Source organism: Saccostrea cucullata, unplaced genomic scaffold (assembly GCF_032062105.1).
Source record: "Saccostrea cucullata isolate Sc308-1 unplaced genomic scaffold, CSIRO_AGI_Scuc_v1 ctg2045, whole genome shotgun sequence".
NCBI classification, from domain to species: Eukaryota; Metazoa; Mollusca; class Bivalvia; order Ostreida; family Ostreidae; genus Saccostrea; species Saccostrea cuccullata.
In genome coordinates, this window is record NW_026926296.1 from 230849 (window position 1) to 253444 (window position 22596).

The 22596-nt window shown below is 34.2% G+C and overlaps 1 protein-coding gene and 1 long non-coding RNA gene across 2 annotated transcripts; one reads left to right on the forward strand and one right to left on the reverse strand.

The window, feature by feature from the left end:
- Positions 1–11447: 11447 nt before the first annotated feature.
- LOC134271312 (ubiquitin-conjugating enzyme E2 U-like) lies at positions 11448–17059 on the reverse strand. Its single transcript, XM_062753538.1, has 10 exons — positions 16874–17059; positions 16562–16629; positions 15437–15521; positions 14947–15039; positions 14607–14704; positions 14375–14501; positions 13837–14025; positions 13427–13523; positions 13199–13320; positions 11448–11836 (listed from the first exon to the last, which is right to left on the reverse strand). The coding sequence occupies exons 2-10, from the start codon at positions 16625–16627 to the stop codon at positions 11721–11723; spliced, it is 993 nt and encodes a 330-aa protein (XP_062609522.1). The 5' UTR covers positions 16628–16629; positions 16874–17059; the 3' UTR covers positions 11448–11720.
- Positions 17060–19931: 2872 nt separating this feature from the next.
- LOC134271313 (uncharacterized) lies at positions 19932–22175 on the forward strand. The gene is made up of 3 exons (XR_009993000.1): positions 19932–20044; positions 21166–21252; positions 21450–22175. It is a non-coding gene; the product is annotated as an uncharacterized LOC134271313 (long non-coding RNA).
- Positions 22176–22596: the final 421 nt, after the last annotated feature.

The following is a 22596-nucleotide window of genomic DNA, read 5'->3' on the forward strand; positions in this document are numbered from 1 at the left end:
ACAGCCTCCAGAAGTGCACCAACTGGGGTGATCAGGTCCCAGCCTGGAACCACTTGGCTCTACATCACTGCTGTTCTATTTTACTGTCTGTCTCACTTCTCTTCATTGTCTTTCCACTTCTCTGCTCTTCTTCTCCACAACCACATGGACACTGATTCTGCCTCCCTGCACAGACTCCCTATCAATCTCCTCTCTGCTCCTATTATGCCAATGGCTCTCAGTGCCCTCCACATAGACTGCCCCACAAATCCTCTACAACCCACTTCCACTGCAAAAAACCAGACCTTCCATCCATTCTGCTGACAATCCTTCAGAAGGTCTTGGTACTTTAGATTTTTCCTTTCGTATGCATCCTCCATCCTTCATCATTCCTTCCCATGGCACTGTTAATTCCAAAATAATTGTTTGTCTTGTAGACACTGACCAAATATCTACATCCGGCCTCTTGTTTGTAGCTATTATTTCAGATGGAAATGCTAATCTTTCCTTGAGTTGTGTCCACATATGCCAATCTGTTGCTTATCCCAGCAGACCACTTCCTTCAACACTAACTTATGTCCTTTTTCACCTTCTTTCACAAAGTTGACAAATCTCAGGCCCTCTGTGTTCTTCTTTGGCTTTTTGATACTTTTCTCCAAGGTGTCAGCTATACTGGCTAGGACTCTATCATGTCTCCAAGTGTATCTCCTATCTTTTAAAGCCTCTGAGCATGCTGATAATATGTGCTCCAAGTTTGAAGGTTAACCACAGAGGACACACTTTGGATCATCTGTCACTCCCTATGTTACCAGATTAGTTGGGCTGGGAATCATAAAGGGATTTCAGCTTAAACTGAAGTCTGAATGGTTCCATCTTCAAAATATCATTCCATCCCAACTTCACTTGACGTGCATTTTTCCAGTTCAACCAGCTACCTTGTTTCTTCATTCCAACCGCTTTCACCATTCTTGAATCTTCCTCCATAATGCAAGCAATTCTCTGCACCAAACTGCGCTTCTCTTCTACTGAAGCTGTCCTCCATCTTGCTGTTGGTGTGACATCAAGCCCTTGCCTTCCTATTGCCAGTCTTCCAACAATGTCACTGTGTCTCAAGCGGGATTCTGTTATTCTATAGTTTTCTTTACTGACCACTTTCTCCCCGTCCTGATATCTACTTTTGCTGTCCAGACCTTCTTGTCTTTGCTATTCTGTAACATTAAGTGTTGACGCACCTTTGTCACCTTGAATTCCTCAGTAATTGACTTTAGAGGTAACTGTAGCTTAGTCCCGAAGTTATATAAACCAATGCTGCTGAAACTTCCCAGTACCCCCAGCCATCTCCTTAGGTATCTGCTTGCCGTTGTTTCCATTCCTTCTACTGTTCTTTTTGGTACATCATACACAAATAGCAGTCATAGCAAGCAAGGCAGTATCCCATGTTGGTAAATCCATGTTTTATATTTACCGGGCAGTCCACTTTTATCCACAGTTTTCATCCATTCATCCAGCCATCTGCAGGGTTCTTTCACATTTTGCTTGTCTGTTAATGTGTCATTGAAGAATTTCCCTAAACATTTTACTGGCTTCTCTGAGACTCTTGGTATTGCCTCTCCTTCCATCTTGAACCTTTCTTCTTTTACTTTTCCATTCTTTATAACCAAACTTTGAGATTTGCTTGCTTTTACTTTCAATCTTGCCCAAGTGATAGATGATTCTAGTTCTTGTATTGTCCATTTGGCTTCTGAATAACTGTTTTGGTTGGAACTCTCATATCATCCATGAATGCTCTCCCAGATGGTTGGTGTACTCCTGACTTCATCCATGGCCCTCTGCTCTTCTTCTTCACTGACTTGACTATCATGTTCATTACTGCCGAGAACAGAATTAAGGATATGGTGCATCCTGTGATTTTACCAACTTCTAAGCATTGCCATGCTGTTGTGTAATCCTGTACTGTAAATCTCAGCTGAAGAGGGTCAAAATAGTCTTTTAAAACTACCCTCATCTTCTCTGGTATATGGTATCTTTCGAGTGTCAGCTCAACAAGTTTATGGGGAACTGTTCCATACGCATTTGCTAGATCTAGCCAGATGACTGCCAACTCCCCTTTGGACTCCTTGTTTTCCCATATTTTCTGTGTCATTACATTTGTATGCTCAATGCATCCTAATACTCCGGATTACCGTAACTCTTCCCTTCTGCACAGCTTTATCAATATATTGATTTTCAAGCACATAACTAGGCATTCTCCTCGCTAAAATTACAAGGTATATCTTTAGAAACAATATTGTCCTAAATTGTTTCAGTACTTCTGATTTCTCTTTGGGAATAAAACAGCCTTCTGCTCTGTACCAGTTATCTGCCAATCGACCTCTCCTCCAAACTACTCTTATCAGTTTCCAGAAGCATTTTGTATGCCGTTGACAGTTCTTGTAAACTTTATATGAAACCCCGTTTGGTCCTGGTGCTGATGCTGTTCTCACTTTCTCTACCACTTTTTATAGCTTAGGTGGTGATTCATCAAAGGGTTGATTTGGTTCTTTCGGATGTATCAACTGGTCCCACTCCCCTAACTCTTCCTCCCTATGTGGATTACTGTGCATCTCCCTCAAATACTTTTCAACGTCTTCCTTTGAAGATTTCAATGATCCGGACCCTTTATTTCCTAGCAATCTTGATGTAAACTGGAATGTGTCTGCGGTGAATCTTGCTCTTGCTCTATCTCATTGCTTCCTTCTATGCCTGCTTCTCTCTGCTCTTCTAGCTATCTTGAGCTGTTCCCTGATGTTATCTCTTAACTGTGACAGTGCTGGTTTCTCCTCTTCTGTAGCCTTCCTATGCTGCTTACGAAGCTGCCCACAGGTCTTTTGTCATCTTTGCTATTTTCCTCCTTTTCCTGTTCTTCCCTCTTTTTGTGACCTTTTCCTTTGTTCTGTGCCAAACCTGTCCAGACCTACGCTGTATATAATTGATGTCATAGCTTCTATTTTCTTGTCAATACTGCCTGCTTGTGTTCAGAATTGCAGCCACATCTTGTTCAAACTGTTCCCAGTCACTTTTGTTCTTACTGTTTTCTCATTTTACTTTCCTCTTCCTTATATTGTTGTCAGTACCCCTGTTGTCTTCCATCTCTTCTTGGTTACTGCACTGTGATTGGTTGTTTTCCTCGCTGTGACATGCCTTTCACCGTATGAAGCCTTAATTTTCATTACCTTACACATGGAGGCTGCGGACACTGGTTTTTGTCCCAAACCACTTCCTCCTCTGTCTCACCAGGTTGCCCTGTGCATTATGCCTGCTGCTGATCTGGCTTACATCCCATCCTCCCCATGTGGATTTCAAGCCCCTTTTGATTCTTGCATACTTTTCAACAGCTGCATATATTGCACTGTTCGTATTTGTCTCTGTTTTATTTGCCTGGTTGTATCCTGATAATCCATCCCTACAGGTCTCTTGTCCTCCCCTGCTCTTGCGTGACCTCGGGGGTGTCTTAGTTTATATCTACTTTTTTGAATCTGTCCTGAAACTGTATGTCCTGATTTGGCATCATGCACCTCTAGAAGGATATGACAGGTAGTAGTTTTATTTTGCTATGGGTTTATGTTATTAAATGATGCGTATACATGTAGTAGCATCCTCATATTTCCAATTTCCACTGTGGAAATTGTGTGTTAACTTTATATTAAGGATGAAACTGTGTGCAATATTAAGGATTAGAAACCTGGGCCAGTGAGATGACATGTTCATGCGCTGAAATTTTCTTGGATGCTAAATCGATGTGTGCATTTACTTGTTTTTATGGAACTGAAGTGTTCTTGAAAATTTTTAGTTAGTATGAATTATGTTGTCTTTCTGACATGGGTTCAGATTCTTTATTCATACCATATCAAAATTGAGGATGTAATATTCCCCAAAGTAGGTCACAATGACTTCTCTTATTCTAAAATTACATGGCTTCTAAAGCTGTTTGCCATTTTGGGTTATATCTCATTTCCACTTGGATATTGGATCCTATCTTGAGAATAATCTTGGGGATTGTGTGTACATGTATATCTATTTAATTGTAGGTCACAAAGACCTATTTTTAAGCCATCAGATACTAGTTATTATAGCAAGGTCATTTTGCTCTTTGATAAGTGATTTATTTTATGACATAAAGTAGGTTACTGAATGACCTACATCACTTTGGAATAATTGCTCAGCTAGGATGATTGTCATAAATCATTTGAGGATAGTGTGACACAAACAAATTATAGGTGTCGCAGTGTAACCCTTCAGAAATACAGGTTTATGAAACATTTTACGTCCAGATAATTGATTTATATTTAATACAGAAGAGACCATTGTACCGTGTTATGAAAGTATCGGGTTAAAAATGCTATTTTTTTTGCAATAGATGTATTTACCCACTTAAGTATAAGGTGTTTACACCCCCTTAAATCTCACCAGTTAACATACTACTAAATCGGAGGGAGGGTTGTGAGAGGATGTGGGATACAGTATAGCTTAGTATCAGTGGGATACAGTATAGCTTAGTATCAGTGGGATACAGTATAGCTTAACATAAGTGGAATACAGTATAGCTTAGCATCAGTGGGATACAGTATAGCTTAGCATCAGTGGGATACACTACATGTATAGATTAGCATCGGTGTTTTAGAGAGTGGGCTGAGGCTAATTTCCGCAACAGAGGAAGCTGTACTTTAAATACTTTAATCAATATTTTATGTTATAGCCATTGAAAAAGTCAAGTAACTGCATGTTGAGCATTTGTTATGTGCATTTGTTGGGCTACATTGAATTTCTAAGAAAAAGTAGGTCATTAGATAAGTATTGCATCCACCTTTAAAACTAAAAGCCCTGCTTGCATGGGCTTCACTTCTTGGAGGACAGTTAGGTAGATGTTACTTGATATAGGTTTATGCTGTTGCATATTGTTTATTAAACAGAACATGCACTAGTATTCCTCAAAGATTTTTAATTGCCATTTCCCACTGAAATTGTGTCAACTATTGAGGGTTGAAGCCTAAGTCAGTGAGATGACATGTTTATGCGCTGAAATTTTCTTGGATGCTAAATCGGTGTGTGCTTATACTTGTTTTTAGGGAACTGAAGTGCTCTTGAAAATTTTTAGTAAGCATGAATTATGTTGACTTTCTGGCCTGGGTATAGACTCCTTCTTCATACCATATATAAATTATAATCATTTTCGATTATAATTAACATTTACACTGAAAGCCTGTCTCTTGAAGAATCTTGAGATAGTGTGTACAAATACCTTTATTACAAAAGCATGTCCATTTGTAGGTCACAATGACCTGTTTATTATGCCATCAGATTTTGGTTTTTTTAATATATTCGATCAATGCATACTATCTCTGCAAGATATATTATTGTTTTCAGCGGCAGCTCACACAAATTGGTCCGACCAAAATAGTTCCATCATGATTAAGTAGATACAACATTATTGTTCATGATAAGAGTGAAGTTGTGTATTTCATACGTTAAAGAAATCAAAAATAACGTCAAAATATTATTAGAAAATCACTTTCCCCCCGAAATGCAAATAAAAAATATCAATATTCCTACGCTCGCTCCCTCCTCAGCCTTTTTTTTTTTTTTTACATGTTTGATAATAGAGAATATTTAGGTCATTCTTCGATTCATATTTTTTCACCGATGAATTGATAATACTATATCAACAATTGTATTAAGTACATGTTTATAGTCTGTTAATTATCATACAATTTCCTTTTAAGAAAAAATAAATCATTCTGTGTGTGTATATTATTAAATGACGGAATTTTCAATCCCTGGCTGGATTCTGCTCACGTGTGTACACTTTGTAAACTGTAGGGGATAAAATGTGTGGCAAAATGAGAACTGGGTCGGACATTCGGGTTCGTGTTGGAGTTCAGCATAGGCTTACCATTTTATATAGAACTTGAATAATGTAAGTAATATCTGCGACGAATACATTAGCATATTTCAGTAATTTTCAAAACAAAAAAGGTTTTCAGTTTAGAATTTTCCGATCCGGTCTTGATTTTCCTAACACGGCCATTTTAAACACAAGTTGTTGCAGATGCAAATGTTAGAACAAACTATATATAGTTCAACAGGGATTGTATAATTTTTATTAATCAGAATTCGTATTCATATGATCTAATTAAGAAAAGAAAAGTTTTGTCTGCCATCGTAACTTCTCGGCAAAACAAAACGTGTTCCTCCGAGCTCGCTGGATGCGTTTAACAGCTCCATCGCACGTGTGTAGATCAAGGCTAATGTTGGTCTTGCGGACACAGGTTTATGTAGGCCTATGTGTACCGTTTGTTAGGAGACTGGGTGACCTCACCATGCTCACGAAATTTACACCAGTTCCATTGCAGTTTTTTTATTAACGTCATTATAAACACTGATAAGCATATTAAATCTAAAAGTCGAATATCTTTGGATATGGGGTAACCCATATCTATTCTTGTTTATTATGGTCTCTTTGATTTTTGACAGTTGATGCATTGCGGACATAATGGGCTTTATTTCCATAGCATTTCATTGAATAGGTTACATATTGACCTGCCACATGTTAGAACATGCTTACCTAGGAATAATGTTTAATTTGTTACACTCTAATCCCTATGATGATTGATTTATAAATCATGTGATGTTGAAGAAGGTGGGTCAAAAATATAGGTCACTGTGACCTTCAGGAAACATTCCTTTATTCCTTGCAGAATCAAAACTTTGTTCAGTTGTTGGATAGAATATGACACAGATTTCTTGGATTGCCTTTGTATATGTCTTGCATGTTTATATTGAAGTTATGCCAAACAATTTTCATGGGAAATTTGACACTTCATTTATAGTGGCCATGCATTGTAACTTGTTAAGCAAGTATTATGTTAACAGAAACTACATGTATACATGTATTTTTGATAATGAATGTGTTACAGTATGTAAGGGTTAGTTGCACCCTTTAAATCTCACCACTATACTACCCAATAGGAAGGGAGGGTTGTGGGGTGCAATGTATAGCACAGCATCATCATTTTGGAGAGTGTATGGGCTTTTGTTTCCTGGCTCATTGAAAAACAATGCATATACATGTACTAATTAAAATCAACTATGTGATTAAAATGCCATATAACTGCATGTTCAGCATATTGTTATACATGCATTTGGTCCGCTACATTGAGGGTGGATTGGGATATATAGAATAAGCGCAAGGTTAACATTACAGTATTTCTATTTCCAAGCATCACTCCGTATCCCTAATGAAAAAGTCTTTCTAGTGTGATGGTACCTATATAGTCCCATCTGAATATCTTAGTAGTTTACATATTTATTGTAAATGTGATCAGTGGATGCTTGTAAGCACACTATTTTGAATCAGTACATCAATGCCTTATACTCCAGCATGCTAGAGGTTCACAGCTATTAGATACTTTTGAGTTGGTTTGAGGTATTTAAGGAGCAAAAAGGACATTAACTATAAGGCTCTTACTTGTAGGAATATATGAATACTCTGATAGAGTTTAACTTAATTCTTGTACTAGAACATTAGTATAATCAAGTTTACATTTGCTCTAGATGACCATGTATACACTACAGATTTTAGAAGGTATTGAACAGGCTAATTTTCTATATTGTCATTTCCACTGTGGAAATGTTTCTAATTATAAAGATTTAAAAATCTCATTGTACATGTGAGATATGCCTTTGGATCTGATGATGCAGCCTTTAAATCAAATTAATTGCAAATTTTACTTTTCTTTTTTTACTAAAAATTCGTTGATATCAGTACACCTGTAAAATTTATATCCAGTTTGTTTAAATGTCTTACACCTGTTAATTAAGGTGATTTGTAACCTTTTACATGTATCTGTGAGGCATGTAGGAAGGTTAGGTTCTACTGTATTGCACGGCCCTTATTTAGGTCACCGTGACCTTATCTTCATATTGAGTGACCTTGCTTCTATTTGCTTATATTAAATTGTTATAATGAACATTCCAAGGATCTAATATACCACAATGTTGAACTTAAAAGGGCTAGCACTGTTTTGTATATTTTGTTATGATATTTTAGAATTTGTATTTATGTATGATAACAAGTAAATGTATATATAATTTATAACATTTCTGTGCATTAATCAGTAGTACTTTGAATTCTTTTTAAGGAGGGACATTTATTTTCTAGTATCTGACTATTAAATGAAATATTCAAAGTATATTTGTATGGACTGAAGTTGTTTTAAAATACATGTATATCAAATAAAAAAAGACTTTCTAAACAAAGTACTGTCTTGCTAGTGTTTGAAAGCTTACAATCTGTATATTAGAACAGATTTGAGCAAAAAATTATTAAAAATTGATTTCTCTCTGTTACTCTGTTCAATTATATATTTTTGGTGTTTGTATCACTTTGTGTCTTTATATGACAACATGTACTTAACCATACCCAGTATGTGAAATAAGAAAATTTTAAATGTAGGAAGCATATAAAATAACTTATTCCTTAAAAACTGAAGAAGAATAGATGAAATAGAGGTCAAATTTAATCGAAGTGATATACCAGTAGTTTATTATATTGTGTTTTACAATTTGTGGAAATTTCATTAATTTTGAATATGATAAATAAAGGAAGAATCCCTCATATTAATATATCTTCTGTAGAATGAAGAAATCAGTTGTGTATTGAGAATAATAACCATTGAATTATACAACATGTTGTTATCAATTCTTTAATTATAATGTTTGTAAATTATATATGTGATGTTATAACATGGAATTATATTCTTTATACTTCCTCTAGTTTTTTTTCATTTTACCTTAGATAGCTTACTAGTTCAAAAGGCAGTTTGAGCGAGCACAAAATTTTCTTAACTCCCTTAGCTCCCCCTCCCCAAATTTTGAAAAGAAAGAACATTGGTTTTGCAATTTGCACCTGATCTGTCAGTATAAAATAGACATCAAACCTTATAGTCATTAATGTACACCTGATACATCTTAAAGAGTAGATGACCTTTGATTTTTGAGGTCACAGTGTCAAAGATCATGGGTTAAATGATTATGAAAATAGGAAAATATGCCTGTTCAATATCTTGAGAAACTTGATCTTAGCATAAATCAAAGAACGAGGGCGCTTTTGATTGGCATTCGGCAGGAATCTGGGCATATTTGAGAAGTGAAAATTTTATCGACATGTCACATTAAATTTTAACATTTTCTTTATTTATCGGGTTCCTGTGCAACAGGAAAGGAAAATATTTTCCCGAAATTGAGCTTTGATTTGCTAAAAAATAACTTAGAAATTGGCCAGATCAGACATTTGGTACAAAATGGTACATTTTTAAACACGTTGTTCTAAAATTTTGCTATCTCTGGGTCTTCTCTCCATGATTTCGAAACGTTATTTGTGTGTATTTTAATTCAAAGAAACGAATACACATTTTTAAAAAATGGAGAGAAGACCCAGAGACCACAAAAAATGAACTTTTTTCCCAAAAAATCCAAATGTGTGAATGTGGTGCTTCTTTGTCCTTTTAAAATCATCTGTACAAGTGTAGCAGTGATGGCTCAGTGAGTTGGGCTACCTGTTCAGTGCATACGAAGCGAAAAGTTTTTGGTTCGAGCCTGGCATAGGGCGTTAATTTTTTTTTTCATGCAAACAACCATTCATTTTGTCAGTTTTGTTTTACGTACTAATGTATTAAAATTTTGAATTAGATAAATTTTGGTTCAGTTTGGTTCTCGAGCGAAATCAATTCCAATCTTCTATTCTATAATGTACATGTACACGTATCATACATCTATGCATTAAATATTTTAGGTGTTTATTTTTTGTGAAACATTACTATGTTATGGTACCCCCTAGGAAAAATGGACATAAATGTTACAATCTCACAAGGTCTTTCAAACTAAATGAAAAAAAAACTATGGACATGTTTGTAAAATCTGACCAGCTATGATCAGCCAACCAAATCATGGACATTTAAACCACAAATGTTTCATACAAATGATTCCTGCAGATCACACACCAAATGCGCCCATCTTCTTTGATACACTGGTACATGTACCTTTTAAGAGAAGATGACCCCGATTCATTTTGAGGTGAGATTAAAGGTCAAGCTTGGCTCAAATAATTCTGGACATAGGATGATTTTTCCAGCTCGGAATAAAATAGAATTCTTTTCTTGACAGACCTAGAATTTTGTAGACTGGTACTCCCTAAGCAGTGAAAAACTTACTCTCCTGTTGATTCTGAGGTCACAACCCCTGCAAGATGAAGTTCAAGGTCAAAATTCTTGGGATGTATAGGATTAAGACGTTAGTTTAGAAACCTTTTCTTGATGGACATCAAAATTTACCCCCTATTTTAAAACATGCATTGGGTATTTTTCTTGTCTCATTCTTTCCTATTCTAGATTGGTTTCATTTTTTTTTTAGAAATAATTGACCTTAGATATTTAGTTCCAATATTTTAGTTTAGAATTTGGAGAGATACTTTTGTACATGTAGTTTGAAACACAATTGAAGCAAACAATCCATTTGAATAAAAAAATTCTTTTGTTTCTATGGATAGTAAAATTTGTGCACAGATGAAAAGAATGATTTTCATGCTTCAAATAAATTGGTTGTAAGGTTACTGAGAAAAAAAAAAAGATTTTTCACACATCATAAGGTTCAATGGAACTGAACACTATTTTGAAGAAGGGATATTGGTAACAATGTGTCTGCCCCCATACATAAGTACAGTCATGACATTTTGTGGGGAAAAAATTGGACCTGGATGAAATTACACTCTATCTATAAATATTACAGTGGAAATCCTGCTCTAGAGTCAGTTTTTAGGGGGGGGGGGGGATTTTACAGATGAAAGCCTACTCTACAAAATCAGTAGTGGATTTGAATCATGAACAATTTGTACACTTGTGAATTGATTTTGTTTTTTATTCAGAGTGCGATATAATACAGAAGTAGTCTCTGTAAAACAAAGTTTACTAGTTACAGGCATGTAGCATGAAAGGGGGAGCAGCCCCCCCCTTTTTTCCGTACATAACTTTTTACTTTTGGAAATGTTCATTGAAAGGCCACCCCTCCCAAGTTTTGTTTTTGCAGTATAGTCAGACATGGTTAATATAGTAATGTATGGGAAAAATTGGTAAATTTTACTTTACTGGAAATTACAATACTACAACTTTTGATTAGAGAGGGCTATGGCTTTTATATTTCACATGGTATTCCTTGTATCTTAGACCATTACTTGGGTTCCACCAATTTTTCTCATTTGACCTTGGAGTTCGGCCTTCTTTATGAACATTACAAACCTTGACCATAACTTTTAACTGGTTAGGGCTTTTCTATTTCACAGATGTTTTCCTTATGACAATACCTTTCCTTAAGTACCAACACTTATGACTATACATTTTGAACAGTTGGTAAAGGATTTTCGTAGTTCACGTATATTTTTCTCGTCACAGTAAAAATTCATTTTATTTCATAAACTGATTCCACTGAATTAGACAGGTATTACACAAATATTTTTCTGGTTAACAATTTCATTTACTGCCTGGACAATAAAAATAATTTGATGAAAAGATCTACTCAAGGTCAGCTACTTCTGTTACATTCATTGAACTTAATAACTGTACATATAATTTGATTTCTCTTCTTTATATACATAAATGAAATATCAAGAAACATTGCTTATTTATCACATTTTGCCAGCAAATGCAAATCATTTAAATGTCTAGTTCATCTGCATCAAGCTTTGATGACCATTCAACAAGGTTATCCACTTCATCTTCCCAGGGTTCCTCTTTCCTTTCCTTGGTTGGTGGGGGTTGAACTGATGGAGCTGGTAGAAAAAAGCATTAGAAATTAAATATTACTTTGTTACAGATAAACCAGCATCTATAAAAAACATTTTTTTAAAAAAAGCAATTAAAAAATTGTCAATTTGCTGTCATGGATGTGCTTGCAGCCATGGCGACAATTTTCCAATAGTTGGTGACTATCATAACAACACCAAGTTAAATCTCATTATCTTGAACTTGATTGCTCCAAGAAAAGGATATTGAGTTCTAAGGTTAAGAGGTTATAATACAGAAAAAAAACAAGCTAATTCAGAGAATCTGTGTCCCCCACTGAAGGAAAAAAAGAGGAGGATGCTCATATTGGGGTGTTAGAACCCCCCACTGCACCCCCCTACCTAGGATTTGCAGAATTATTAATTTATGAATTAAAAACAAACAAAAAATGCTACTTTGGATATATAGATTTGACTGCTTATGCCACAACTTCTTCATTTTTTAAAAAGGCTCAACTGGAACTTGAACCAGGAGCCTTTCGCATGCTAAGCAAGAATCTTTCCCCTCGGCCATCGATAAACTTTATATAGTGAGGAATTAAATGAAAACAAAAGGTCACACACATATTGTATACATGATTACTCGTACATCACATTCTACATTGTCAAAATTTTACAAAAAAAAACCAAGTGTCTTGTTTAGCCTCTACTAAACCTTTTGACTTCAAAATCAATAGGCGTGTTCTTTTGGTCATAGGGAGTTGTCATGTAGAATTTAATTGCAAAAGTTTAAGGCTTCTTGAGATATCAGTTGGAAATGAAAGTGTAACAGACAGACAGAAATACAGCCGAATGGAGGGACGGACAGAAGGGCGGTGGAGGAACAGAGGGATTATGGTATAAAATTTAATTGCAAAAACTCATAAAGCTTCTTGAGATATCGCCAAAATGAAAGTTTTACACACACACATAAAATGTATGAATTTACGACATTGACCTTTGACTTTTGACCTCAAATTAAATAGGAGTTTTCTTTAAGCCAAAGGAGTTGTGGTATAAAATATCATTGCAAAAGCTCAAATATCCCCCACTTTCAGAGGAGGACAAAATGATTTTAAAGGAACAAAGACTGTTAAAAATTTTGTTGCCCCTCCCCAAAAAACTCTCCAAACTTTTATACATGTACATGTTTAAAAATTAAATAGTCAATATGAATTCTGAAATCACATCTTATTTTGAGATAGAATTCCTACCTGATTAAAGAATGGGTGTTGATCTTATTTTTATTGCAGTATATTAGACATTACATGTACAGTTTTTGATAAAAATAAAGGATCTTAAATTGTCAATAGCTTGCACTTTCACTTTGCTGATGCTGAAGTGTTCTTGATATATTAGTTGATAACTTACTTGGGGAGAGTCTTGGTGGCAGATATATCTTCTTCATTCTGTTTAATTTTGCCAACTTTGCTGCCTTTTCCTCATCAGCATTAGCCTTTACCTTAAAGTTTCCATACATGAGTGCATTATGTCTAAAATTAAAAAAAAACCCAAGATTTAGCATTGTTTCATGATCTAGAAATAAGTGTTGACAAAAGAATGAAAAATCTTTTCAAGGGAAGTAAATCTTGTTCTTACTCTTCAAGTTGTCTTTTCATTTGTTCATCAATCTCTTCTTGAGGAACTCCTAAATGTGCTTTTTGTAGTCCAGGTTTATCTTTTATTGCTTCCAATACTGTAAAAAAGATATAGTTATGCAAATAATAAAATGTCTATTACACATGTAGATAAACCCTTCCTTTTAAAAAATTGTGCATGGCTAAATTTGACTTATCGATAATTTATAACAGAATGTCATTTCTTGTTTTCTTGTTCACAATAAATTAATACCATCCCTTTGGTAAACTTCAACAGCAAAATATAACACTCTAATTTTATGATTAAAACATCTGCGAAACCTATGTCACAATCCAAAGTTTTCCAAAATGCATTAAGGTATGTGAAAAAAATCTCTTTCCAGCCAATTCTTCTCACTCTAATTTTCTTACGTGGATTAGGAGTATCCATGGTAGGTTTCGAGGTAGCAATTCCACTCCAGGTTGTGTGATAATCATCAAAGGACAGGCGGGTGACAGCAGCATTAGCTGTCCTAGTGGTCCCTGTGTAATGTTTCCTCTGTGCATCTGGTGTGGCAAATCTGACTCGAGATTCTAGGTCCTGATGGGGAGTTACCCCAGCTGTTGATAAAAGTTGGGATCAAGTTACATTCAAATAAATTAACAGAACAACAAAAAGTATATTTATCACTTTCTAATACAGTAAACACAATTATAGAACTTTTTTTTTTGATGTTCTGGTCTAGTTCGGAAACATTTTCCTGGTCAAAAATAACCCAATATAAATACATGACCTTGTCACATCAACATGCAACACCTCTTAAAATTTAGAACTTCTGATATTAAATGAGGAAAACATTGTGATGGATAGATGAATGAATGTTACCATCAATATATATATTTTTTCAATTTTTGGGGTATAATGAATTTTTAAATCTCAGAACTGCCAGACAACTGATAGATTGGATACCTTCCACGCGCTGACTAGCTGTGACACAATCCAGTACCATTTGTTTATAAGCCTTAGGTGAATGAAGCATCATCTCTGCGGCCTCTTGATTCACAGGCCTGTCTAGATTTGGGCTGGAGAGTAAATGCTAGGGTGAAAAAAGATAATATATCAATTCAAAATTTTCCTGGTACTAAATATGTCAAATATGAATTTAGGCAAGCTACCACATATTCAACTGTAGTATACAAACCTGTATTGTGACAAGAATAAAAGACAGGGAGTAAGTATCCTTCCATTTTGAAAAGTCATCTAAGAAGTCAATGCATGGTTTTCCTGTTATCATTTCCACTGTAAACAGATTTATTTTTATAAAACTATCAATGTAAACACTGGTAAAATGGTAATGGTAAAATAAGTAATATAAATCATATAGTGTAAAACACAGCTATAGCAAAACCATTACAACTACATTTCTTCAAACTTTCAGGTGATCATTACCCCTATATTTTATCAGTAAAAATATTGGTGATTACAACTCAATACTGCTACAACCACATTTGAATCTTATTTAGTGTAATCTTAGTTTTTACCATTTGGATGATATGGAATTGTATGAAAACACACTTCTGGAGGACGAATGTTGTAATGTTCATCAAATTTTATGTAAAGTCTGAATACACCACCTGCAATGAACATTAATTAAATAAGTATTAAAATTCATACACAGTGTTCCTTGAGCATTATACTTTCATACCTTCAGAAGATGAGCTTAAAATAAATGAAATACTGACATTGTTTACTAGTATATTTTATCTGTAATATACTGACTGTAAAATAAACTGAAATTTATTCCTATTAATGAAAAATTATGGAGATAATTTTACTGAATGGTATCTTCAAAATATTGTGCTAAAATTGATGTTATTTTGAAATTAAAATATTCATATTGTGATGTGGGGCTACTGTGCTAGAAAACAGAATTGTAAATAAAATAAACAATGCAATCATTTCATGAAAACGAATATTACAAACATTCTAAATTAATTATTTTTTAAAAATCTATATTGAAAAATGACATACCATCCCATATTGAATCTTTCAGTCCTTTAACTTTAGCTACCCACTCAAAAATACTGTCATCTTGTAAAGGTATGGCTTCTATACCCTTAAAATAAAAACAATACACATACTTATGATGCTTCTTTGTTTAAGTAGTACAAAAGCAAATAAATAATGTACGTGTCTCTGACAACACTGATTGTCACATATATCATTATATTAGAAAAAAGTTTATCTAAAGAAACCCAAACTCTAATTAATATTATACAGTATAATCTTTACATAGCAATAAAGTGTACATATATATTCTGAGGAATGCAAAAAATGGGAGCTTGGAACATTAGGGAGAAGAAAGGAAGGAAACTCAAAGTGTCATAATTTAGAGTTTCTCTTAATCTGTCTATTTGTTTAATCCTTAAATCATGCAAGATGAGCATTTTTGCTCTGTAATTTCAAAGTGGTATGTCTTTCAGCATCCAAATATGGTGGTCACCAAATTTAAAGAAGATGGATGCCAGTTCTCCACTAAAGGCAGGTGGACACATGTTTTAGCAAATCTTTTTAGCATTTGATTGTTTTTACAACATAATTAAGTGTTGTTTTGTTATATTGTGTATAGATCTATATGTAAATATACCATATATAAAAAGAACTGCCCTATTCTTGGACTTAAACATGTTAAAAACTTAAGGCTATACTTAGCTGCAGATCTGTAGCGTTCTGGTTTTGCCTTGTCCATAACGCTTCACTCCCTAAGTTTGGACACATTCTGTAGCCAATATGTACATTTTATCTACCTCCCAACCCTTTATAGTTGTCTCTACAGGCAATAAACTCACTTGAGGTGAATTTTCAGCAATCTAACAAATAATTTTATTCAAGTGAGTTTATCACTTATAGAGAAGACAATAAAGGGTTGGGAGATGGATAAAATATACAGATTAGTTAAATAATGTGCCTAGAATTAGGGAGTGAAAGGTAGTTAATTGACCAGTGCTGGAAAGTGGAGAAATTCTCCCCAAAAGTGCACAAAAAATATTACTCCGTAAATTGCACCTTTTTTGCATTACAGGATCTGTAGCGTTATGGTCAAAGACAAATATATAAAACATAACGCTTCAGATCTGCAGCTAGGCTATACTGTACCCATGGTTGATCTTCAAGAAGCTTCTTGTATTCATTTTCTATCAGTAGATGAGCTCTAGAATACATATCTGTAATGTAACAATAAACTTCAGCGTTATCAAAGATATAAATATATTTGAAAAAAAAAACAATATTGAACCCGGGACCTATATACTAGTATAGGTCCCTGACTGAACTAGCTGATAACGCCAAAACCGAGGCGATAATTCCAATGTATATTCTTCAATTATTGACCAAAATATGTTTTTAAAATAAATACACAAGAACAGATTTCTTCACAAAAATTGATTTCTACTGTAAAATATTCCAAACCTGAAATATAAAGCACAAATTCTTGTTAGCATTCAATATTTTCAGTATAGCTGCGCCATATTTGTTTTTCTTCGCGACATCTTTCGTACTACCTCGCGTATTTTCCCTGATTTGTACTCAAAAGTGAGAAACAATCCGAAATATTCAATTGCAAAATAATTGTAGAACCAAAAGTCAAGGTGCTTGTCTGTTCCGGTTTATTCTCATAAAATAAAATGAAATGAAATGAAATGAAATGAAATGAAATGAATAAATAAATAAACATTTTCTTATAAACTATAGATATCGAAAAGAATTTTATATGTGATTTTTTTAGGGGGTATATCTTTGGTCACAATTGTGGTCTTGCGTACCCATATCCTTTTCGGTAGTCAAACTTAAACGTAGTCTGACTTTTAAGAGTGTCTGTGGACCACAAAGGCAGACCCCCTTTTTTTATGTGTATAACAAGCATTTTTAATCCTAAAATCAAGGAAAAGGGTGTTATTTATTAGAACTCGCCACCTTCAATGCTTCAAGGAACTTTTACCCCGAACCCTCACTAGTGCTTAGCCTCCAGACCTCACTGCCCCCCACCCCCCCTCCCCGTTATGAAATTCCTGGATCTAGCCTACCACTGAAAACCCACCGAGATGTTGAGAGAAATTTTTGTATCCGCAAATGTTTATTGCATATTTGGAAGAATGATGTGAAATACACGTAAAAAGTGTATAATAACGCCATGATTATTTTTTTTTTAACTCCAAGGACGGATAGTGTCAGGAAAAGGTAGTTGAAAAACCAAGCACTTTTTTTCTCTGGAAAGTATTGTGAATCTTTTCGATAATGAAACAATAGTAAGTAAGTTTGTGAACCGCACGGGGCAGTTTATCGATCATTGGTAAAGGTCAAGTTATAGTTTCTTAAATGTCATCCAAACGGCAAGGTGAAGGTCAGTATTGTTAGCATCGAAAGGAAGGTCTTGTCACAGGGTATATACTTGTGAAATTTGAAATCCCTAGTACTAACTGTTCAAAAGGTATGACCAAGGTTAAAGTTTTTAAAATGTGGGTCAAACTCCACGGTCAAAAAGTTAACATCCATGCAAAGGTCATCTTCGCTAGCCAAGGGTTTCCGATCCGAAATCTACTCTACAAGAGAAACCCTTGGCTAGCGAAGATTTGCAAAGGTTTGATCAAGATGATTCACTAACACCAAAAAGATATGTTCAAGATTAAAGTTGGGCAGATTTTTGCAAAAGTGGGTCAAACTCAAAGGTCAAGGTCAAAAGATTAAATATATTGGTACCCAAGGGAATGTGTTGTTATAATACAAATGTCAAAAATGAGAATCATAGCTCAGATCAATCAAAAGTTATGGGTAGGGTTTAGCTGCAGATCTGTAGCGTTATGGTTTTGTATATTTGTCTTTGACCATAACGCTACAAATTCCGTTATGCCAAAAAGGTGCAATTTACGGTGCAATATTTTTCGCGCACTTTTGGGGAGAATTTCTCCACTTTCCAGCATTGGTCAATCAACTACCTTTCACTCCCTAATTATGTTCCCCAAACGAAGTTGGGGAACATATTGTTTTTACTCTGTTTCTTATTATGTTCCCCAAACGAAGTTGGGGAACATATTGTTTTTACTCTGTTTCTTATTATGTTCCCCAAACGAAGTTTGGGAACATATTGTTTTTACTTTTTCTGAATTTTTTCTTTGTTCTCCGGTACTTTTTTGTCCGCGAGTGTTCTCGTAAACTACTCATCCGATCTAGGTGAAACCTTTTTAGGGTCACTAGGTATGTTATGTAGATGTGCGGAACGAAGGTCATTTTGCGCGCACGTGCGTGCAGGTGCGCGCACGTGTAACACGTGAAATGACCAATATTATAGATTTAGCCGTAACTTTTTAAATATTGGATGAAATGCTTTGAAACTCATAATATAAGGATATAATAGTAGTATAGACATGATGACATGGTCAAAATAGCAAGATCTCACGCACATGCAGGTGCCCTTCGCTGCGATTGGCTGAAACTTAAAGTCTAAATATCTATTTTGTTTTCTGACAAAATCCTTTGAAATTTTGAACATAGTCTTACATTATGAAGATCTACAGCAAGATATATAAGAATAATCATGAACGCACGCACATGCACGTGTGCTGCAATCTGATTGGCTAAAACTTTAAATGCCTACAACTTTCTTGGTTCTCAATAATACAGGGTGAAATTTCAAATATGAATAGATATAATGATTGCCTACATTATACTACTATCAAAAGTAAATACATGGACGTGCATGCACATGCGACCGCACACAATGTATTAAAAGACAGTATACTTGAGTGTTTGATGTTCATGCAGAATTAAGAACTTCTAAATGTCAAGACATGTAACATACTGAAGCATGCAGATCTTTTTACCCTTGACCTTGAAACTTAGGTCAAGGTCACTGGTAACCTGAATAAAATGTTGATATTAAGAGTCAAAATCAGCAAGCATCGAGCATTTAGTTAAAAAATGTGGAAAGTGGCATAGAAACAGATTTGGTTAAAACTCATATATAAATTTTCAGAATAAAGGGTATGATAGAAAAAAGCAAGCAAAAAATAATTTTTCGTATTGTTGCTATGGAAACCACGCGCCTTTCACATAGCGTGTTTTGTACTTTATCATGACACTTGAATTTATGGTTAAACAAATACTTTTTTATTACTAGTCATTAAAAAAAGCTTTTTAAATTATTATTTTATTTATATAAATATACTCTATTTTAGCAACTGTTGATTTTTAAAATTCTCTTCACCTTTTGATAAATATAACTAGTTTTTGGAGGTTTATTTTGCTTTAAAATACAGCAAATTTGAAGTACTTTATAAGAAATCTACAACCACATTAAAGCTTATCAACATAAAATATTTATTAAACAGTATTTCTTCTAGAAGAATCAAGAAAAAAATCTGCAGGCAACTAAAGCATTTATATATGATAACTGATTGAAATCCATAATTTTCTGTCACTTTTGCTTCAAATTACCTCCCTTTGGTGTAGCTCTCTAAAATAGGAGGAATAAACGGTAGTTTGCTTACATTGTTTTCAATAACAATGTACAGAAGACTAGCAGAAAATTAAAAACTTGGAGCAGTCTGAGCCTCAGTTTTGGCGTTTTCATGAGTCTTAATTACGGTGAGTGATTGAATTTTTTTTTTTTTTACAATTTACCATTACAACAGTTACTGAAGAATGTATAGCATAAATTAACCATGCAGTAAAATATCTAACACTTGGCAAGTGTTTTTGCACATTTTAATTTAATTCTGATTGATTAATTATGTTAGCATTACTTTAGTATTTTATAACAAAAAAGAAAAGATTATGCATGGCCTGAGGAACCAGGAGGAGGGGGGTATGCCCCCCCCCCCCACAAAGTATAGCCGATATTAAACTATAATATGAGCAAATGAAATTACCCCCCCCCCCCAACTTAGATTGTATCTACGGGCCTTACGTGAAAAAGTTGGTCATGATCAGTCACATAACTGTATCCCAATTCCCAAATTATAAAGTTTAATTTGAATTTTGTTTAATTTTAATTTGTTGCATTCATGGAATGTATGTAACCAAAGTCACTTATTACTGTCACAACCTATAATGATTAACTGATAGTCGGGTAAATAAAATTTTGTATAGTAGATATCTTTATTTACCATTTAAGATGATACCTGCTTTTTACATGAAAAATTATTAATTTATGAAAACCACCACTAATGAAATATTTGTAAAATGGAATGACCTTTGTTATGGCATCTGTAAAAAAAATGAAAAAGGGGCAGGGGGTTAACTCTGTACTTAATATGTATATATTAGTTTAGGAAAGGGGATTACCTTGGAAGTATTGTGATACAGACAAGTGTATTATGTAGTGGACTAGTGGTAACTGAATTGTATATATATAACCACAGTAAAAAAATAATAACTTGTTGCTAATGTCATCCAGTGTTTACTAATAAAAGAAAACTCATATTCAGCTAATATTTTCTCCGGTACCACTGAACTAATTTAGGTCAACTAGGTTCAAATGATAAGCATCAGTAGATTTAAAGCACGTAAATTTATGAAATGAATATCTATACTCCATTTTTTCTTGGGGGGGGGGGGGGGGGGTATTGGAAAGAAATAAAAAACATAATTTAGAGTTTTGACAAAACTTATGGAACCAGTTGACCTTTTAATTGCAAGTTTTTAAATTTAAAGAATATATAAGATCAATACGGTCTCAACTTTGAGTTGTATACTTCTGTTTATAGAATGAAATTCGGCACTTTGAAGCCAAACTCGGAAAGAAACAGAAACAGAATTGGATGAGCTGATATAGAATTAGACAGGAAAAACATGTAAATAATACATTTAGTAAAAACGTTCACTTTTTAAAGTAAAATGATAAACCATCGAGATTTCTTGGAATTTAATTGATTCCAATAAACATGCTTTGCATTCACAATCATTGCTCAAGGTCAACTAGAAATGGTTCCTAGTATATGAAGGCAAAGCTGTATGATATTATTACATTTTAATTTTATCACTTTTTCAGATTATGAGAATACATTATTACAGTACAGACCATTGATGCTGGAAGTGAGTGGATAGTGTTACCGGAGACTCAGGGATCCAGAAAATAGATCCATTAATTGTACAGTGTATTCATGAAAGTGGATCAAATAAAAATGTTTAATCGAAAAGTAACATTCTTGGTTTGTCTGTTGGCATTTTTTGTTGATGTAAATCTAATAACTATCAATTTTTGGCATGCAGATTCATAATTAGATAGTAGAAGAATCTGAAACATATCTTTATATTCTGCATTTTGAAGTGTCATAATTAAAACGAGGTCAATATTAAATGATCAATCAATTAATTTCAAAACTGACAAAATGTTTTTGTGAGAAAAAAGAAAGAGGGCTAGTTTAAAGTCAGATGACACGTTCCTCAAATTTATGTTTTGTATCTCTAGGCATTATATAAAAAAAAAATATTCATATTTGTCATTCTCTTCTGATTTCTACATTGTTTTCAAAATGTTTTTAAATATAAATACAAAAAAAATTTCGATATATGTCATTCAAAAGATTACCCATTAGGGTTATTAATATAAAATATCTTTTAGGGTCAGTTCAAGTTTAGACATTCATATACATGTATATATATAGCCCTTCCAGATTTTTATTTTAGGTACCAGTAGCTACTGAGGTCTTAGCTGTCTTGCAATATTGTTTCTTAACTAGGACAGCAGGAGAATATATCGTAGGTTCAATACCAAAGGTTGCAGTCATTCGTTCTGACAGACATGGTATCATTTTTGAAAGTGCATGGTGTGGAGTAGGCATAAAAAAAACTGCAAGAAAAAAGTGGAGAAATCCTCCAAACTCAGGGATGGGGTGGGGTGGGGGGTCAAACATCAGGTAATGTTGAGAAAAAAAAATTGAGTTGGGGATGTCAATCCCCCCCTACCCAACCCAAACCTGATGCTACTTGCCTGATTGATATGGTTTTATATAGAGAATAATACATACCCTTTTCCATATCACATCCTGTATCAGCCCGAGACACCAATATCAGCCAGAGGGCCGAATTTAAAATTCAAATTTAGATTTAAAATAATCTATTACATGTATTTGTAAGTTAAGATTAACCTTATTTTCAAAAATTTAAAATTAAGAGAATATGAACCCACCAAAAAT